Below are 14,212 nucleotides of genomic sequence, written 5' to 3'. Positions count from 1 at the left end.
TGCACCATTATGGATGAATGATTTGTACATTTTCAAGTACTCACTGAATACTACCTCACATATGTATACATTAAATTTGAAAAAGGTGTAATTAATGATCCCCAGATATACTTCATTTTTGTTGATATTTTGGAAGAGGTTATTTAAGAGACGAATATGTGATTCTGACTCATGAATCATGTGATGAACCCAGCCTGGACTCTGTTGGACACCAGGTCTCCTCCACTGGTCTTCAGACATCAGATGGGTTTTAGATACTGGTTAGGAAAGTTCTCTGGATAACATGAAACGCTGGTACTCGTAGTGCTTGTTGAAATACTTGTTCAAGTTGATAGATCTGCTTGTGGGCTTCCTGAGGGTGGGTGGGAGCAATGAGGCACCAAGAGTGGGCTCAGCAGACTGCATGTCCTCATTAAGCCAAGGCAACGACTTGACAAAAACATTTTATTTATACATTCTGTGTAACCTTTGAAGGTTATATATACTGAGTCGTCCTCTCCTGCATTGTGCAAGTTACTCAGAGTCAAGTGTTACCATGGGAGCAAGGAACAGTGTAATTACTAAGATACTAAGACCCTTGATTGCATTTTAATATTTTTATGGGTTTTATGGATTTTATAAGAGTTTTAAAGGATGTTTCTTTAACTTCAAATTGTTTCACAATCACTAACACATTGTGAATTCTCTTAATCTTACTGCTTCCCAAATATTAGGAGAGGTCTTTTTTGGCTGAGTGAATGTTGGTTGTATTGGTGCTGAGAGGACTGGACGATACAGAATGGGAAATTTGGGAATGTGTCTGCAAAAAAGTAAAATTTCTGAGTCATAAACTTAGAGTTTACAAAGCACTTTCACAAGCAGTATTGTCAGTTTAATATGTGAAGTCCTCTTGTCATAATGGCACTCCTATTTTATGGATGACAGTAAGAGGGATTAGTGACTACTACATGGAAAAGTTTTAATTCAAAGCTCACGCTCCTAATTATAAGGCTGGTTCTCTCCCTGCTCTCCATAGAGAGATAGTAGGGAGATAGTTTGTGATTGTAGGCCTGGAAAGGTATAGTACTGAGAGGCTTTGGGCAACCAGAGAGAGGTATGTGCAGTGTTAAAAGAATCATTAAGCTAAACACTTAGCGTATGCTAAAGTCCTTGGGGATTTAGAATAAAAAGATTAATAAGACTTGGTTCCAGGTCTTAAACTTTGAAGAGGAAGAGGAAGTTTGCCAATGTCTTACTTACCATAGTTTGCTAGGGCTATTCTGATCTTGGTTTGGTGCTTTCTGACAGAGACCAGATGGAGGAAGTGTATATGTTCCACAGCTTTGAAAAGCTTGGCATCATATTAGACTTTCCTTTTCATCACCTACTTTTTATTTTTATTTATTCATTTATTTTTAATTTTTATTTTTTTAGTGCTTATTTTAATTTTTTTATTCTTTATTTTTGAGAGTGAGACAGAGTGTGAGTGGGGGAGGAACAGAGAGAAAGGGAGATACAGAATCTGAAGTGGGATCCACTGTCAGCACAGGGCCTGATGCGGGGCTTGAACTCACGAACTGCAGGATCATGACCTGAGCCGAAGTCGGACACTTAACCGACTGACCCACCCAGGCACCCCTATGTTTGTTTATTTTTGAGAGCGAGAGAACAGAGCATGAGTGGGGTAGGGTAGGAGCAGAGAGAAAGGGCACACAGAGTCCTAAGCAGGCTTCAGGCTCGGAGCTGTCAGCACAGAGTCCGTTGTGGGGCTCGAACCCATGAACTGCAAGATCATGATCTGAGGCAAAGTCGGACGCTTAACTGACTGAGCCACCCAGGCGTCTCTTATCACCTACTTTTTAAAATTGAGATACAATTCACATACAAGAAAATCCAGTTTTTAAAAATGTACAGGACAGTAATTTTTAGTATATGCACAAGATTGTGAACCATCACCCCTACTTGCAGGACATTTTTATCACACCAAAAGATACTATCCGTTGGCAATCACTCTCCATTTCCCTCTTATCCAGTCCCTGGAAACCACTAATTTGCTTTCTGTTTCTATGGATTTGCCTATTCTAGACATTTTGTATGAGTGCAATTCTACAATATATGGCCTTTTGTGTTGGGCTGCTTTCATTTAGCATGTTTTCCAGGTCCATCCATGTTGTAGCATTTATCAGTACTTAATTCCTATTTATGGCTGAGTATTCCATTGTATGGATAGTCCACATTTGTTCATGGGTTCTTCAGTTGATGGACATTGGGTTGTCCACTTTGTGGTAGTAGAAATAATATAGCTATAGAAATATTTGTACAAGTTTTTGTGTGAATATGGGTGATTGGTTCTCTATTGTAAATTTCTAGTAGTGGAATTGCAGTGTCATGTATTCTGTGTGTAAGTTATTGAGGAACTGCCCAACTATTTTCTACAATGGATGCATCATTTTATGTTCCCATCCAACAGTGCGTGAAGACTTCAGGTTTTACACATTCTTGCCAACACTTGTTACTGTCACATTTTTTTTTTTTAACTTTAAAAAAAAATGTTTATTTTTGAGAAAGAGAGAGCATGTGTGCACACGTGGGAATAGGGTCAGAGAGAGAAGAGAGAGAGAATCCCAAGGAGGCTGTGCACTGTTACCACAAAGCCTGATGCGGGGCCCATCTCACAAACCATGAGATCATGACCTGACCCCAAATCAAGAGTCAGATGCTTAACTGAGCTACCCAGGTGTCCTTGTCACCTACTTTTAAAAGTAATTAGAGGTGGTTACCACAAAAACACAAATAAGAAGTAGGTAACCGTATGAACCAAGTGTAGAAAGAAAAAGGAAACCTGTCATCTCTTGAAGGGAGCTTATTATCCCTTACTTTCTCTCCTATTCTGTAGTTTCCATGGTATAGTAAGAAGAAACCTAGGGGAGACTACACGGGAAGTAGATAACTATGCAGTGTAAATCAGTAGTATTAACTGTGCAGTGTAAATCAGCAGTGAATTCAGAGTAATTTGTGGATATATGTTAATAGTAGTCATGATAGCCATTCAGTATGGAGTAGAAGTTGATCTAAATAGAATTCTTTCAACCTGAATTATATTTTATTTTGCTCTGCTGTCCATCTCCAGCATATTGATAGTGCATATTTGTAATTTAGACTTTCAGGTGATAATACATGATGAACCTGAATACTTTTTGAGTACATAAATGAATATTAGATTCTGTTTAGAATAGCATATAATTAATGGTATAATCTCATGATTTATTAAATTCTTTATAATTTTTCATATTTGGTGTACTTAGTAACTATCTGGGAACTATATTGGATATTATGAAGTCTTGGGAAAACTGTATTTCTGATATTCATATGTAAACTTAAATGTTACTGACTATCCATTTCTGTACTGTGCTGCTAGCACTGACTAAATGAATCCATCTTTTCTTCCCATTTTTACCAATCTGATAAAAAGGTAAAAAGGTAAAGATAAAAAAAGGAAAAAGGTAAAGATAAAAAGGTAAAAAGGCACTGTTGATTTCATTTATGTTTCTTTTATTTGTGTGCTTAGTTGTGGTTCACTGATAATTTGTATTTCTTCTTTGGATTGCCTTTTTCCTTTTTTTTTTTTTAATTTCTTTTGTTAAAAAATTTCTTTTTAATGTTTTTTTTTGTGAGAGAGAGGGAGAGACAGAGCTCGAGCGGGGGAGGGGCAGAGAGAGAGGGAGACACAGAATCCGAAGCAGGCTCCAGGCTCTGAGCTATCAGCACACAGCCCGACTTGGGGCTCGAACTCACGAACTGTGAGATCATGACCTGAGCCGAAGTCAGTCGCCTAACCAACTGAGCCACCCAGGCGCCTCCTGTCTTTTCCCTTTTAATTCATGGAAGTTATTTATATAGCACATGTTCCATGCAGTTATTCAAGGATACTCAAAAACCATTGATTTAATGAATAGATGAATTAATGTTTTTCCATACTTACAACTTTATTAATGTATTTCGCCTGAAACCCGGGGGTGAATGCTTCAACTAGCATTTCCCTGTTGGGGGCTGTAGTGACGTCATAGACGTCATTTTATGTACTTCCAGTTTGCCTCTTCCTAATCTGTACACTCTTCTAGCCTTAGGCCTGTCTTGCTAGAAGTATAAATTACAGGTGGGTGAGTATAGAAGGAGTGGGAGTAAAGGTTATAGGTAACCTGAGACTTTCATATCTGTTTTGAATCATCCCCCACCCCCTCCATTATGTTCAGGTGTGACATTGTTCACTTTCCCTCTGTGGCCCATATTAGGAGCTCCCCCCTCATCCAAAATACTCCACTTAACTAGTTGCAGCTAAATATTCTCCTGCAGGTATGACTTACAAGTGAATCCTTGGCCAGCAGCCGTGACCACTGGGCAGTTAACAACTCCTAATACCACTAGTGGCGCCCCCAGTGAGCCCTCTGCTTGCGATCACCCTTTATGTTTCTCGCCTTTAGCGAGAAAGGCGTGTACTTTTTAGGAATCCTCCCTTGCCTGTGATATGTTGGGAAATGCTTATTTGGTTTTTCTGTCAATCCAGTTCTACTTTGTTTTATTTCTATAATTTTCTTCAAAGTTTCTGTGTCGTTGACATCCTTTCCTGTCACCGTGAAAATCAGTACAATTTTGAGAAAAAAGGAGAGCAAGAAGTAAATGTATGTGTTCAGTTTTCTGAACATTTGCATAAAACGTATCTTGCCTCCAGTGGGAGAGATTAAAAGGGGCAAGTGTGGGCACAAGTAGACCAAAAAAGCAAGAAGATTGGCAGTTATTTAAGAATAGTTTGACCACCTCTTATGGCATAGTATACAGTTTTTCTTAAGGTAGTTTTCATAGTTAAATAGTATTTACTGTTTCTTACGTAAATAATTTCTATTTTGTCATCACAGTTCTTCAGTATAGTTGGGAGGTTTTAAAGAGAGGAAATTGATGTGTAAGTTGTCCAGTCATCTGGCTTTAACCTGCTGTCTTGTCTGAGTGAGAAAAGGGCTCAGTTCTCCTGTGGACTGCCCCCTTTTTTGGTGTAATAAGGGGCTTTATGCCCCAGGCTAAGGGTTTTCTTTTGAGTCTAAAATATTTTTAAAACTTTAAAATTAGGTATTGACTTGATTAAATTTCTATTCAGGTGAGTGATTCCAGCAGGACTATGAATGTTGAAATAAAGAGAGGAAGACGGGACAAGAATACTGATAGAGTTCTTTGTCAACTTTGAGAAAAAGCAGAAGAGTCAGATGATCAGAGCTATTTTCATAGTAGAACATAAGGACTTAGTAGATTATTGTGTTCTCTCTTGAGCTGCCGGGTACTTGTTGAATAATACTAATTATAGCTTTGTTCACACAAACTTTAAACCATTGTGGGTCCTCAGGAGAAGCAACAAGGAAACAACAATTACGCCAAGTTTGATACAATAATTTGTTAGTAAATTGTGAACATAAAGGATTATACTAATGAAATTAATAGTTTCTCCTCTGCTTTAATCAAAGCAAATTTCTCATTTCATTCTTTTTCTTTAGTTGGAAGATGCTGGTTCAAGTAGTTTAGATAATCTACTAAGTAGATACATCTCAGGCAGTCACCTACCCCCGCAGCCTACAAGCACCATGAATCCCTCCCCAGGACCTTCTGCCCTGTCTCCAGGATCATCAGGTAAGCCATCAGAGGCCCTGCCTCATTTCTTTAACACTGTAAAAAGCTATCTGTCATTATAGTTGAACTTTGAAAACAAGTTTGAACTGCACGGGTCCACTTAATATGTGGAGTTTTTTCAGTGAATGCAGTACTATAAATGTATTTTCTCTTCCTTATGATTTTTTTTTCTTTAATCTTTATTTATTTATTAAAAAAAAATTTTTTTTTTCCAACGTTTATTTATTTTTGGGACAGAGAGAGACAGAGCATGAACGGGGGAGGGGCAGAGAGAGAGGGAGACACAGAATCGGAAACAGGCTCCAGGCTCCGAGCCATCAGCCCAGAGCCCGACGTGGGGCTCGAACTCACGGACCGCGAGATCGTGACCTGGCTGAAGTCGGACGCTTAACCGACTGCGCCACCCAGGCGCCCCTAATCTTTATTTATTTTTGAGAGAGTGAGAGAGTGAGAGCAGGGGAGGAACAGAGAGAGAGGGAGACACAGAATCCGAAGCAGGCTCCAGGCTCTGAGCTGTCAGCACAGAGCCCAACATGGGGCTCGAACCCATGAACCATGAGATCATGACCTGAGTCGGACACTTAACCGACTGAGCCACCCAGGCGCTCCCCCTTATGATTTTCTTGATAACATCTTTTCTCTAGCTTACTTTATTGTAAGAAAACAGAATATAATATATGTAACACGCAAAATACATGTGGACTGTTTATGTTATTGGTAAGGCTTCTGGTCAATAGTAGGCTGTTAGTAGTTAAGTTTTTAGGGAGTCAAAAGTTATATGCAATTTTTAACTGCACTGGGTGGGGGGGCGGTGTCAATGCCTATAACTCTCACATTGTTTTAAGGGTCAGCTGTGTATGTATTAGGATTTTCCAGGAAAACAGAACCAATAAGAGAGGGGTGTGTGTGTGTGTGTGTGTGTGTGTGTGTGTGTATGTATGTGTATGTAGAGGGAGATTTTAAGGAATTGGCTCACATGACTGTAAGGACTGGCAAGCCATTGGACAGGTTGGCAGGCTGGAGACCCAAGGGAAAGTTGATGTTACAGTCTAGAGTTTGGAGGCAAAATTCCTTCTTCCTCTGGGTACCCTAGTCTTTTCTCTTAGTTCTTCCAGTGATAGTATGAGACCCATCCAAATTGTGGAGGTTGATTTGCTGAGACAGAATCTACTGATTAAAATGTTAATCACATCTAAAAACACCTTTACAGCAACATCTAGACTGGTGTTGGGTCAAACAACTGGGTAGTTATATTCTAGCCAAGTTGACATAAAACTAACCATCATAGTATCATATCATATTTTTTTCCCTGATTGCTGTATTTATTTTTCTTCAAATTCTGTTGGTAGTTTTCAACTAAAGCAGTATATACCTGTAACATACACTGTTCAGAACTGTATTCACGTCCTCTGATGGATTTGTAGATGCAGTTACTTGCCATGTCTTATATTTTATGATACAGATGGTCAGTTGGAGAGTTCTTTGGTTTCATCCTCAATTTAAAACTTGTAAGATAATGAAAAATGGAAATTAAAAAACAAAACAAGGATTGAGGAAAGGCAAATGAATTTTCAAATTGCAATTTTAAAATAAAAACTTAAATTTATTGGAAACTGTTCACGTTGTGACTAATCAAGTCTATGAGGGTACAGATCTCTTCCAAAATCCCAGTTGTTTTATTAACCCTGTTTGTCATGAAGGAATGAATAATTAAAGCAAATCTAAATGGATTGACAGTGCAGAAGTGGTTACAGAGTATATTTTCTTGGTTTAAATTAAACATTACTTATTTCTTACTGAAATAGAAACAGACCACCTCATTATTTCTGGAGTAAAGATAGTTCAAGTTTAAATGTGAGTTTTTCGTAAGATGCATCATTAATACAATTTCTGAGTGTTAGAATTTTTAAGGTGTAATATAATTATTCCAGGACTTCTAAAGAAGGAGTAACTATTAGGAATCTAAGAAAGATATTTACCAGATGACTTGGAGTTGGATGGTAAATAGCTTTCTCTTGATGTGGTAGTTTTCATTGATCGGATAGACTTGCTCTGAGGGGAATTCTGAGAATCATGTCGGGGCTCAGCTGACAGAAATTGGTTGAAACACTCCAAGGGTTACACATGCCATCCCTGATTTGAGGTTAAGGCTAGGCCTGATTTCTAAGAATTGCTAAATTGCATCATAGTAATCTTTAATTCTGTAACTAGTAGGTAGAATTCTGAATATTCTTCCCTGCATTGATGATCATTTTATGTATTATTTTCCAGGTTTATCCAATTCTCACACACCTGTGAGACCCCCTAGTACCTCTAGTACTGGCAGTCGAGGCAGGTGAGTTTTAACATTGTTAGTGGGGTTTTTTTCTCTTTTTTATTAAGAAAAATTTTAAACATGTATTTTAATAAGAAGAATATTACGTCGAAATCCTATGCTTATCACTCAGCTTCACCATTTACCAAGTTATCATTTTTATTTCTTCTGTACTCCCATACATTTCCCCCTACTCTGAATTATTTTGAAACAAACCTCAGATATCTTATCATTTTACTTGGACTGTTTCAATGTATATCATTTGAAGAATTTAAAAAATTTATAACCACAGAACAATTGTTGCACCTAAGAAAAATTTATTAGCTAATTCTTTAACGTCAGTAGAGATCGAGTTACAGATTTCCCAATTTTTCTCATCCCTTTTTAATAAATGGTTTCTTTAAATTGCATTAAAATAAGCTGTATGTACATTGCCATCTGCAGATACCTTGAGGTCAAAATCAGATTGTATGTTGAAGAAACATTGTTTCTCAAAACAGTTTTCCCCACCTTGTCATTTAAATACGCTACTTGCTGTTTTTTCCCCTCTGTATTAATAATTTCGATGAGATTTGATCAGATTTAAGTTTGATTTGGGGGAAGGTTGGGTAGGAAGAATACTTCATTGGTGGTGTCGAGTACTTCCGTCAGGGCACGTAATGTTTGGTTGATTCTGTGACAGCAACCATTAATGATCATTGCCTAGCTATTTTTTTTTTTTTTTTTTTACTGGTTGAAAATAATGATATTTTAATGTGTTCTTTCTTTTTGTTTACTGGTGTAATCTATTTCTGTAAAGGAAATTTTTGTGTCCTAATAATGAGTTGGTTCCCAGCACCTTCCAACAGTGACCAATGAGATTTTTTATCATTACCTTTATGAACTCATAAATTTAAACATTTTATATGTTCTAAACTATTATAGATGTTATTTTTATTGGGTTAAATTATTCCCTGTTTGGCTGTTTGGCTCCTTAGTCCTTTGGTATAACCCCAGTAGTCTTTGAAAACTTCCTTACTCCTGTTACGAAATGATGTTCCAGGTTTGTCTTATAGATTTCCTGCCTCAGGCCTACTGATCACCATATCTTTAAGAAATCTTGGTTGTGTTAATAAGGAAATAGTGCTTGGAAACAGTCTTCTGGGCATTAGGGGCACTCATTGCTACTTAAATTGTTTCTTATGCCTTCTTGGTGGACAGGTTTAAGAAATGGGGCTGGTGTGTGGAGTGTGTTAACATAAAATAGAATAAATGTTGACTGATTTTTAGTTTGAATAATTTAGTGCAATGTAAGAAAGACTTAAGATACATGAATTACTTTCTTAAATAAACTTTTTAAAACATTTTTTTATTTTGAGAGAGACAGAGATAGCACAAGTGGGGGAGGGGCAGACAGGGAGGGAGGGCCTCCATGGGGCTCTAACTCAGGAATCTGTGAGATCATGACCTGAGGCTAAACCAAGAGTTGGCCGCTTAACCAACAGAGAGAGACACCCAGGTACCCCTGAAGGTTTATCTTATTTGGATGTGCGTGCGTGCGTGTGTGTGTGTGTGTGTGTGTGTGTGTGCGTGTGTGCGTGTGCGTGTGTGTGTGTGTGTGTGTGTGCACGTGCACGCATTCTGAAGACGGGTGCTATTAAAATACTTGCTTGACTTTTTAATTACGCTTTAAATAATCAGTACTTTTAGAGGAAAGTACAGATTGAAAAAGGTGTTCATTCTCAGTAGCAGTACGGTCTTACCAGTTTCTTCTCACTTCTCTTGCCAGTGGTTTTACTTTGTGGTTTAGATAGAACTGATTAGTCATATACCTGTCCTCTTAGCCTATCATTTTGTTGATTCAAAAAAGGGTATTCTGGGTTGTTGACTACTTGTTAAACCCTTCTCCCAATTTCCTGCCCTCAAAAGCTAAAATAGAGTTTCCTTTGAGGAGGCTTTATGAACCACTGTTATTAATGCTGTTTTCTACAGATGTTTGGGGGCAGAGAAGAATTGAAAATGCTTTTATTATTATTTTTTAATGTTTTATTTATTTTTGAGAGAGAGCGTGAGCAGGGGAGGGGCAGAGAGAGAGGAGGACAGAGGATCCGAAGTGGGCTCTGCACTGACAGACAGCCTGATATAGGGCTTGAACTTACAAACTGTGACCTGAGCTGAAGTCGGATGCTCAACTGACTCAGCCAACCAGGTGCCCCAAAACTGCTTTTATAAAGAAAAGCAATCACTGATATTTCATATTAACTAGCCTGGGAAAATTGTTATTTACTAGACTTCTTAAATGATTTAGCATAAGTGTCTCACACCATAAAATACATTTTTAGGGTCTTTTCATAGTTTGATCTATGTTTTTAAAGAATTTGAGGCTAAGCTTGTATCATACTTCTCTTACTTGCATTATGAGTATCCTTATCTTCTAGAAATACATTGTCTATCATTTTCTCTTTAATGAGCATTACTTTTCATAGAATTGGTTTTATATACATTATACAATCAAACATAGGTGACATTTTTTGTTTTTTATTAGCTGTGGGTCATCAGGAAGAACTGCAGAGAAGACAAGTCTTAGCTTCAAGTCTGATCAAGTAAAGGTCAAGCAGGAACCTGGGACTGAAGATGAAATATGTAGCTTTTCAGGAGCTGTGAAACAGGAAAAGACAGAGGATGGCAGGAGGAGTGCATGCATGGTAAGCTCCCATTGGGGTCCATCAGGGATCTAAGGAGGCCACTGCACGGGTTCTTCCGTCTCTGCATTTTAGACTCTGCATGTTGTTTAGTTTTGAATATTTATGCTTGTAACCCAAGTTTTTAATCGCAGTGTCTGCTGTAATGTGTCACAAAAGATTTAATTGTATTAAGGACTCATTTGAAATGATCTTTTAGTATGTAATTGGTTAGTATTTTTGCCATGATTCTAAATCGGGTTCTGTATTGTTCTGACTTTATTAATAATCATCTCAGTAGTCACACTGAGTCTCAGGCCACAAAAGATCCTTGACTGTTTTCCTGGATCTGTCAGCTCAGGATTAAGACTGCTGACGTGAAAGAAGTTTAATGATCAAAGAGTTTTGTGATGGGAAGATTGCTTTTGGTTTATGAATTTATTAGCTAGTGTAGAGTTTTTCAGATAGAACATTTTATTAAATGTATAATATAGAATGAAGGAAGGCCACCTCACAAACATACACGCGCCCAAATATTGGTCTTGGCTTTTTCTTCCTGCCCAGGCTTAAGTGTCATTTTCTACACAGTTGGCACATAGAAATTTCAAGTAGGAGGATTAGCATATTTATTTAACACAGTATTTGTATATTTAGAGAGCAAAGGGATTTAAAGTTGGCCTTCATCCAATACCTGGCTGGGAAAATGCCCCCAGAAAACCGGGTGCAAAAGGGTGGTGAAAGATTTCTTTTACAATTATCAGAATCTTCCAACTTTAGTAAAATGATAAGTAGGCAGAGTAACATTTCTTGGAAGATATGCAACAGAGTCTTATGTGAAAATAGGGTATCAGTATAATCCTATGCTCTCTTTCCAGTCAATGTGCTTAGCAGCTTAATTAATTTTCTTATTATCCACGTGAACCAATATTAGAGAGTATTCTTTAAAATCATAAATTAACATGCCTAAATAATTTGGGGTTATTTTCATTCTTTTATGTCATAATGCCATTTCCAAATTCATTTTAAATTACGTCAGTGTATATGTATGTGTATTGCCATGACTTTTAAGTTACATGCACATACTGCATACAATAAGGATTAAATGATTCTTCAAGAGGGGCGCCTGGGTGGCTTATTCAGTTGAGCCTCCGGTCTTGATCTCACGGTCATGAGTTCAAGCCCCATGTTGGACTCCACGCTGGACATGAAGCCAAGTTAAAAAAAAAAGAAAAAAAGATTCTTCAAGAATTTGTCCTTGTTTTGTTTTAGTTGAGCAGTCCCGAGAGTAGCTTGACACCACCTCTCTCAACCAGCCTGCATCTAGAGAGTGAGTTGGATGCATTAGCAAGCCTGGAAAACCATGTGAAAACCGAACCTGCAGATACAAATGAAAGCTGCAAACAGTCAGGGCTCAGCAGCCTTGTTAATGGAAAGTCCCCGATTCGAAGCCTCGTACACAGGTCGGCAAGGATTGGAGGAGATGGCAACAGCAAAGACGATGACCCAAATGAAGACTGGTGTGCTGTCTGCCAAAATGGAGGGGATCTCTTGTGCTGTGAAAAATGTCCAAAGGTCTTTCATCTAACTTGTCATGTTCCAACACTTCTTAGCTTTCCAAGGTACCAGTGAAATACTTGACTTTTTTTTGTTCTTGTTTATATAAGCTGAAAGCTAAAAACCAGAAAGTTCTTCATGCAGATGGGCTTCCTAAGCAATGCACAGTATTTCTGTAAAACAGGGGGCCTGTTACTCCTTTGGTATTACCTTCTAGAGAAACTAACAGCTGAATGGTAAAATGTCCAAGATGTAAATAGTGTGATAAAAAATAGACTGTTTCCTGGCCTTCAGTTTGTACTTGGCATAAGCGAAGTAGATAAAACTCTAAATTATGAGAGGTAGGGGTCTGGGATGTTGGAGAAGTTAGTTGATTTCCTGTTGAAGCTGAATTTTCTTTATCTATTGGAATCAGTCTTAACAGGGTCTACAATAATTTCATTTAAGAATACTATTTAGTTAGAGGCAGCTCTATTGGATCTTTACCCAGAACTTCCTTTTCTAATGTTTGAAAGCTCTCAAAAGGCATTTGAAAGAAAAAACAAGTACTTTGTAAAAATACCTTCAACACCTTGAGTTTTTTAGTTCTGTCTTCCTCTTGACCACAGAAGCAGGTAGTTGGTAGTGCCAGCCCAAAGCATTATGTGCAGATTTCTCAGACTTTTCCTTCTGTCATTTAGCTGGAATGTCTTCCAGTCATGAACTTTGGAATGGAGAGTTACTGAATTCCTTATTTAGAAGAGAAGAACTTGGGATGAAGATAAATAAAGATTGGGGGAAATATGAGCATTGTCCTCATACTCTTTGACCCCCTGGCAGCTCTATATCTGGTTTCAAGCATTAAAACTCATTGGTGAGCATTCAAGGCAGGCTGGTGTTACTAGCTAACACAGTGGGACAAACGTGCTGGGTTGGGTTACAAAATTTGTGGACTGGTCTTAATTCTGTAGTGAACTAATTTAGCTTGCAAGGTTCACAGATTTTCATGGGTTAGTTTCATTTCTTAAGTGGTAGAGTAGGGATTCGAAGAGCTCTTTTTCATCCCTTCCAGTTAACAAGTTGTGCTCAAGCCATTTTTGTCTCCAGCTGATTTCAGAGACCGCTTTCTCCCTTCCCAAACCTTTACCCCCAGATTTCCTTTTAAGTGACAATAATGTTCTTCAGAACGCTCAGCTTTTTTTCTGCCTGTAGATACAACATTCACATTTCCTCTCAGATTCCTTAGAAGCAGTGATTTTAGTTGAATAAATACTACCTGTTTTGAAAATTTCAACCTTTGGATTAGAAAAGTGGTGGATATGTATAAACAGTGCCGGAATATTTTTCTGAAGAATCTTAATTCTTACCTAAGTCTTAGGAGGTATAGTCATTTGCCAGAGATGTAATAAGGGCCTTCTTTTACTTTGCTCTTTTATAAAAGGAAAGCATTGGCATTTTGGTGTTATAATTAAGTCATTTTATATTTTTCTTCCCTTTGAGTAGTAACATCTACCGGAATGTTAGAATTTTGCCACTGGATGCTTTCTCTCAAAGGCTGATGCTTTGGAAAGAATTGGAACTGTTGGCACAGACCAGTACAATCTCTAGACTTAAAATTTATTTATGGTGGGGGAGAGAAGGGGAGAATTATTGGGAGTGAATCCTTTTGGAATTTATGGTTTGATGGAAATCCTGATGTAAACAAACTATAGACTGAGCAGGTTTTAAAAGGTAAGGGGTACATATACCTATGTGTGCTTGCACTTAGAGAGTTGTATGTGTATTCGTGGCTTTTGACTGGCCATGAAGAAGAAGAATTTTATTTTTGGCATATTTATTACATGCCAAAACAGTATTGGATACCCCAGGAATTCCGTAAACTGTATTCTTTCCTTATTCATGAGTTGGGGTCGTTGTGAGGTAATACTGGGGTTGACAGTCTTATGCTACAGGTACTGATCATCAGCTTTGTGCTAGGAAGAGGTCCCATTTGAAATGCAGGGATACCAGTTTTATAAAGCTTTCTAGAAAGTAATTAGTTAAAGACTGGGGA

General features: G+C 37.9%; 1 protein-coding gene and 1 pseudogene across 4 annotated transcripts in view; one reads left to right on the top strand and one right to left on the bottom strand.

Moving 5' to 3' along the window:
* TRIM33 (tripartite motif containing 33) overlaps positions 1–14,212 on the top strand; it is a 131,382-nt gene that overhangs the window by 107,307 nt on the left and 9,863 nt on the right. For 3 of the 4 annotated variants that reach the window (XM_043575905.1, XM_043575907.1, XM_043575906.1), the window contains exons 12-15: positions 5,520–5,652; positions 7,924–7,987; positions 10,491–10,650; positions 11,896–12,245. In XM_043575905.1, the coding sequence (XP_043431840.1) occupies positions 5,520–5,652; positions 7,924–7,987; positions 10,491–10,650; positions 11,896–12,245 (707 nt within the window). Of the gene's footprint in view, positions 1–5,519; positions 5,653–7,923; positions 7,988–10,490; positions 10,651–11,895; positions 12,246–12,860; positions 12,983–14,212 lie in introns of those variants that run through there. The other variant, XM_043575908.1, reaches the window with a different exon arrangement.
* Positions 113–4,015, bottom strand: LOC122482032 (annotated as a pseudogene).

This window comes from Prionailurus bengalensis, chromosome C1 (genome assembly GCF_016509475.1).
Source record: "Prionailurus bengalensis isolate Pbe53 chromosome C1, Fcat_Pben_1.1_paternal_pri, whole genome shotgun sequence".
Lineage (NCBI taxonomy): Eukaryota > Metazoa > Chordata > Mammalia > Carnivora > Felidae > Prionailurus > Prionailurus bengalensis.
Note: the sequence above shows the minus strand (reverse complement) of the source record. Positions and strands in the feature narration are given on the sequence as shown.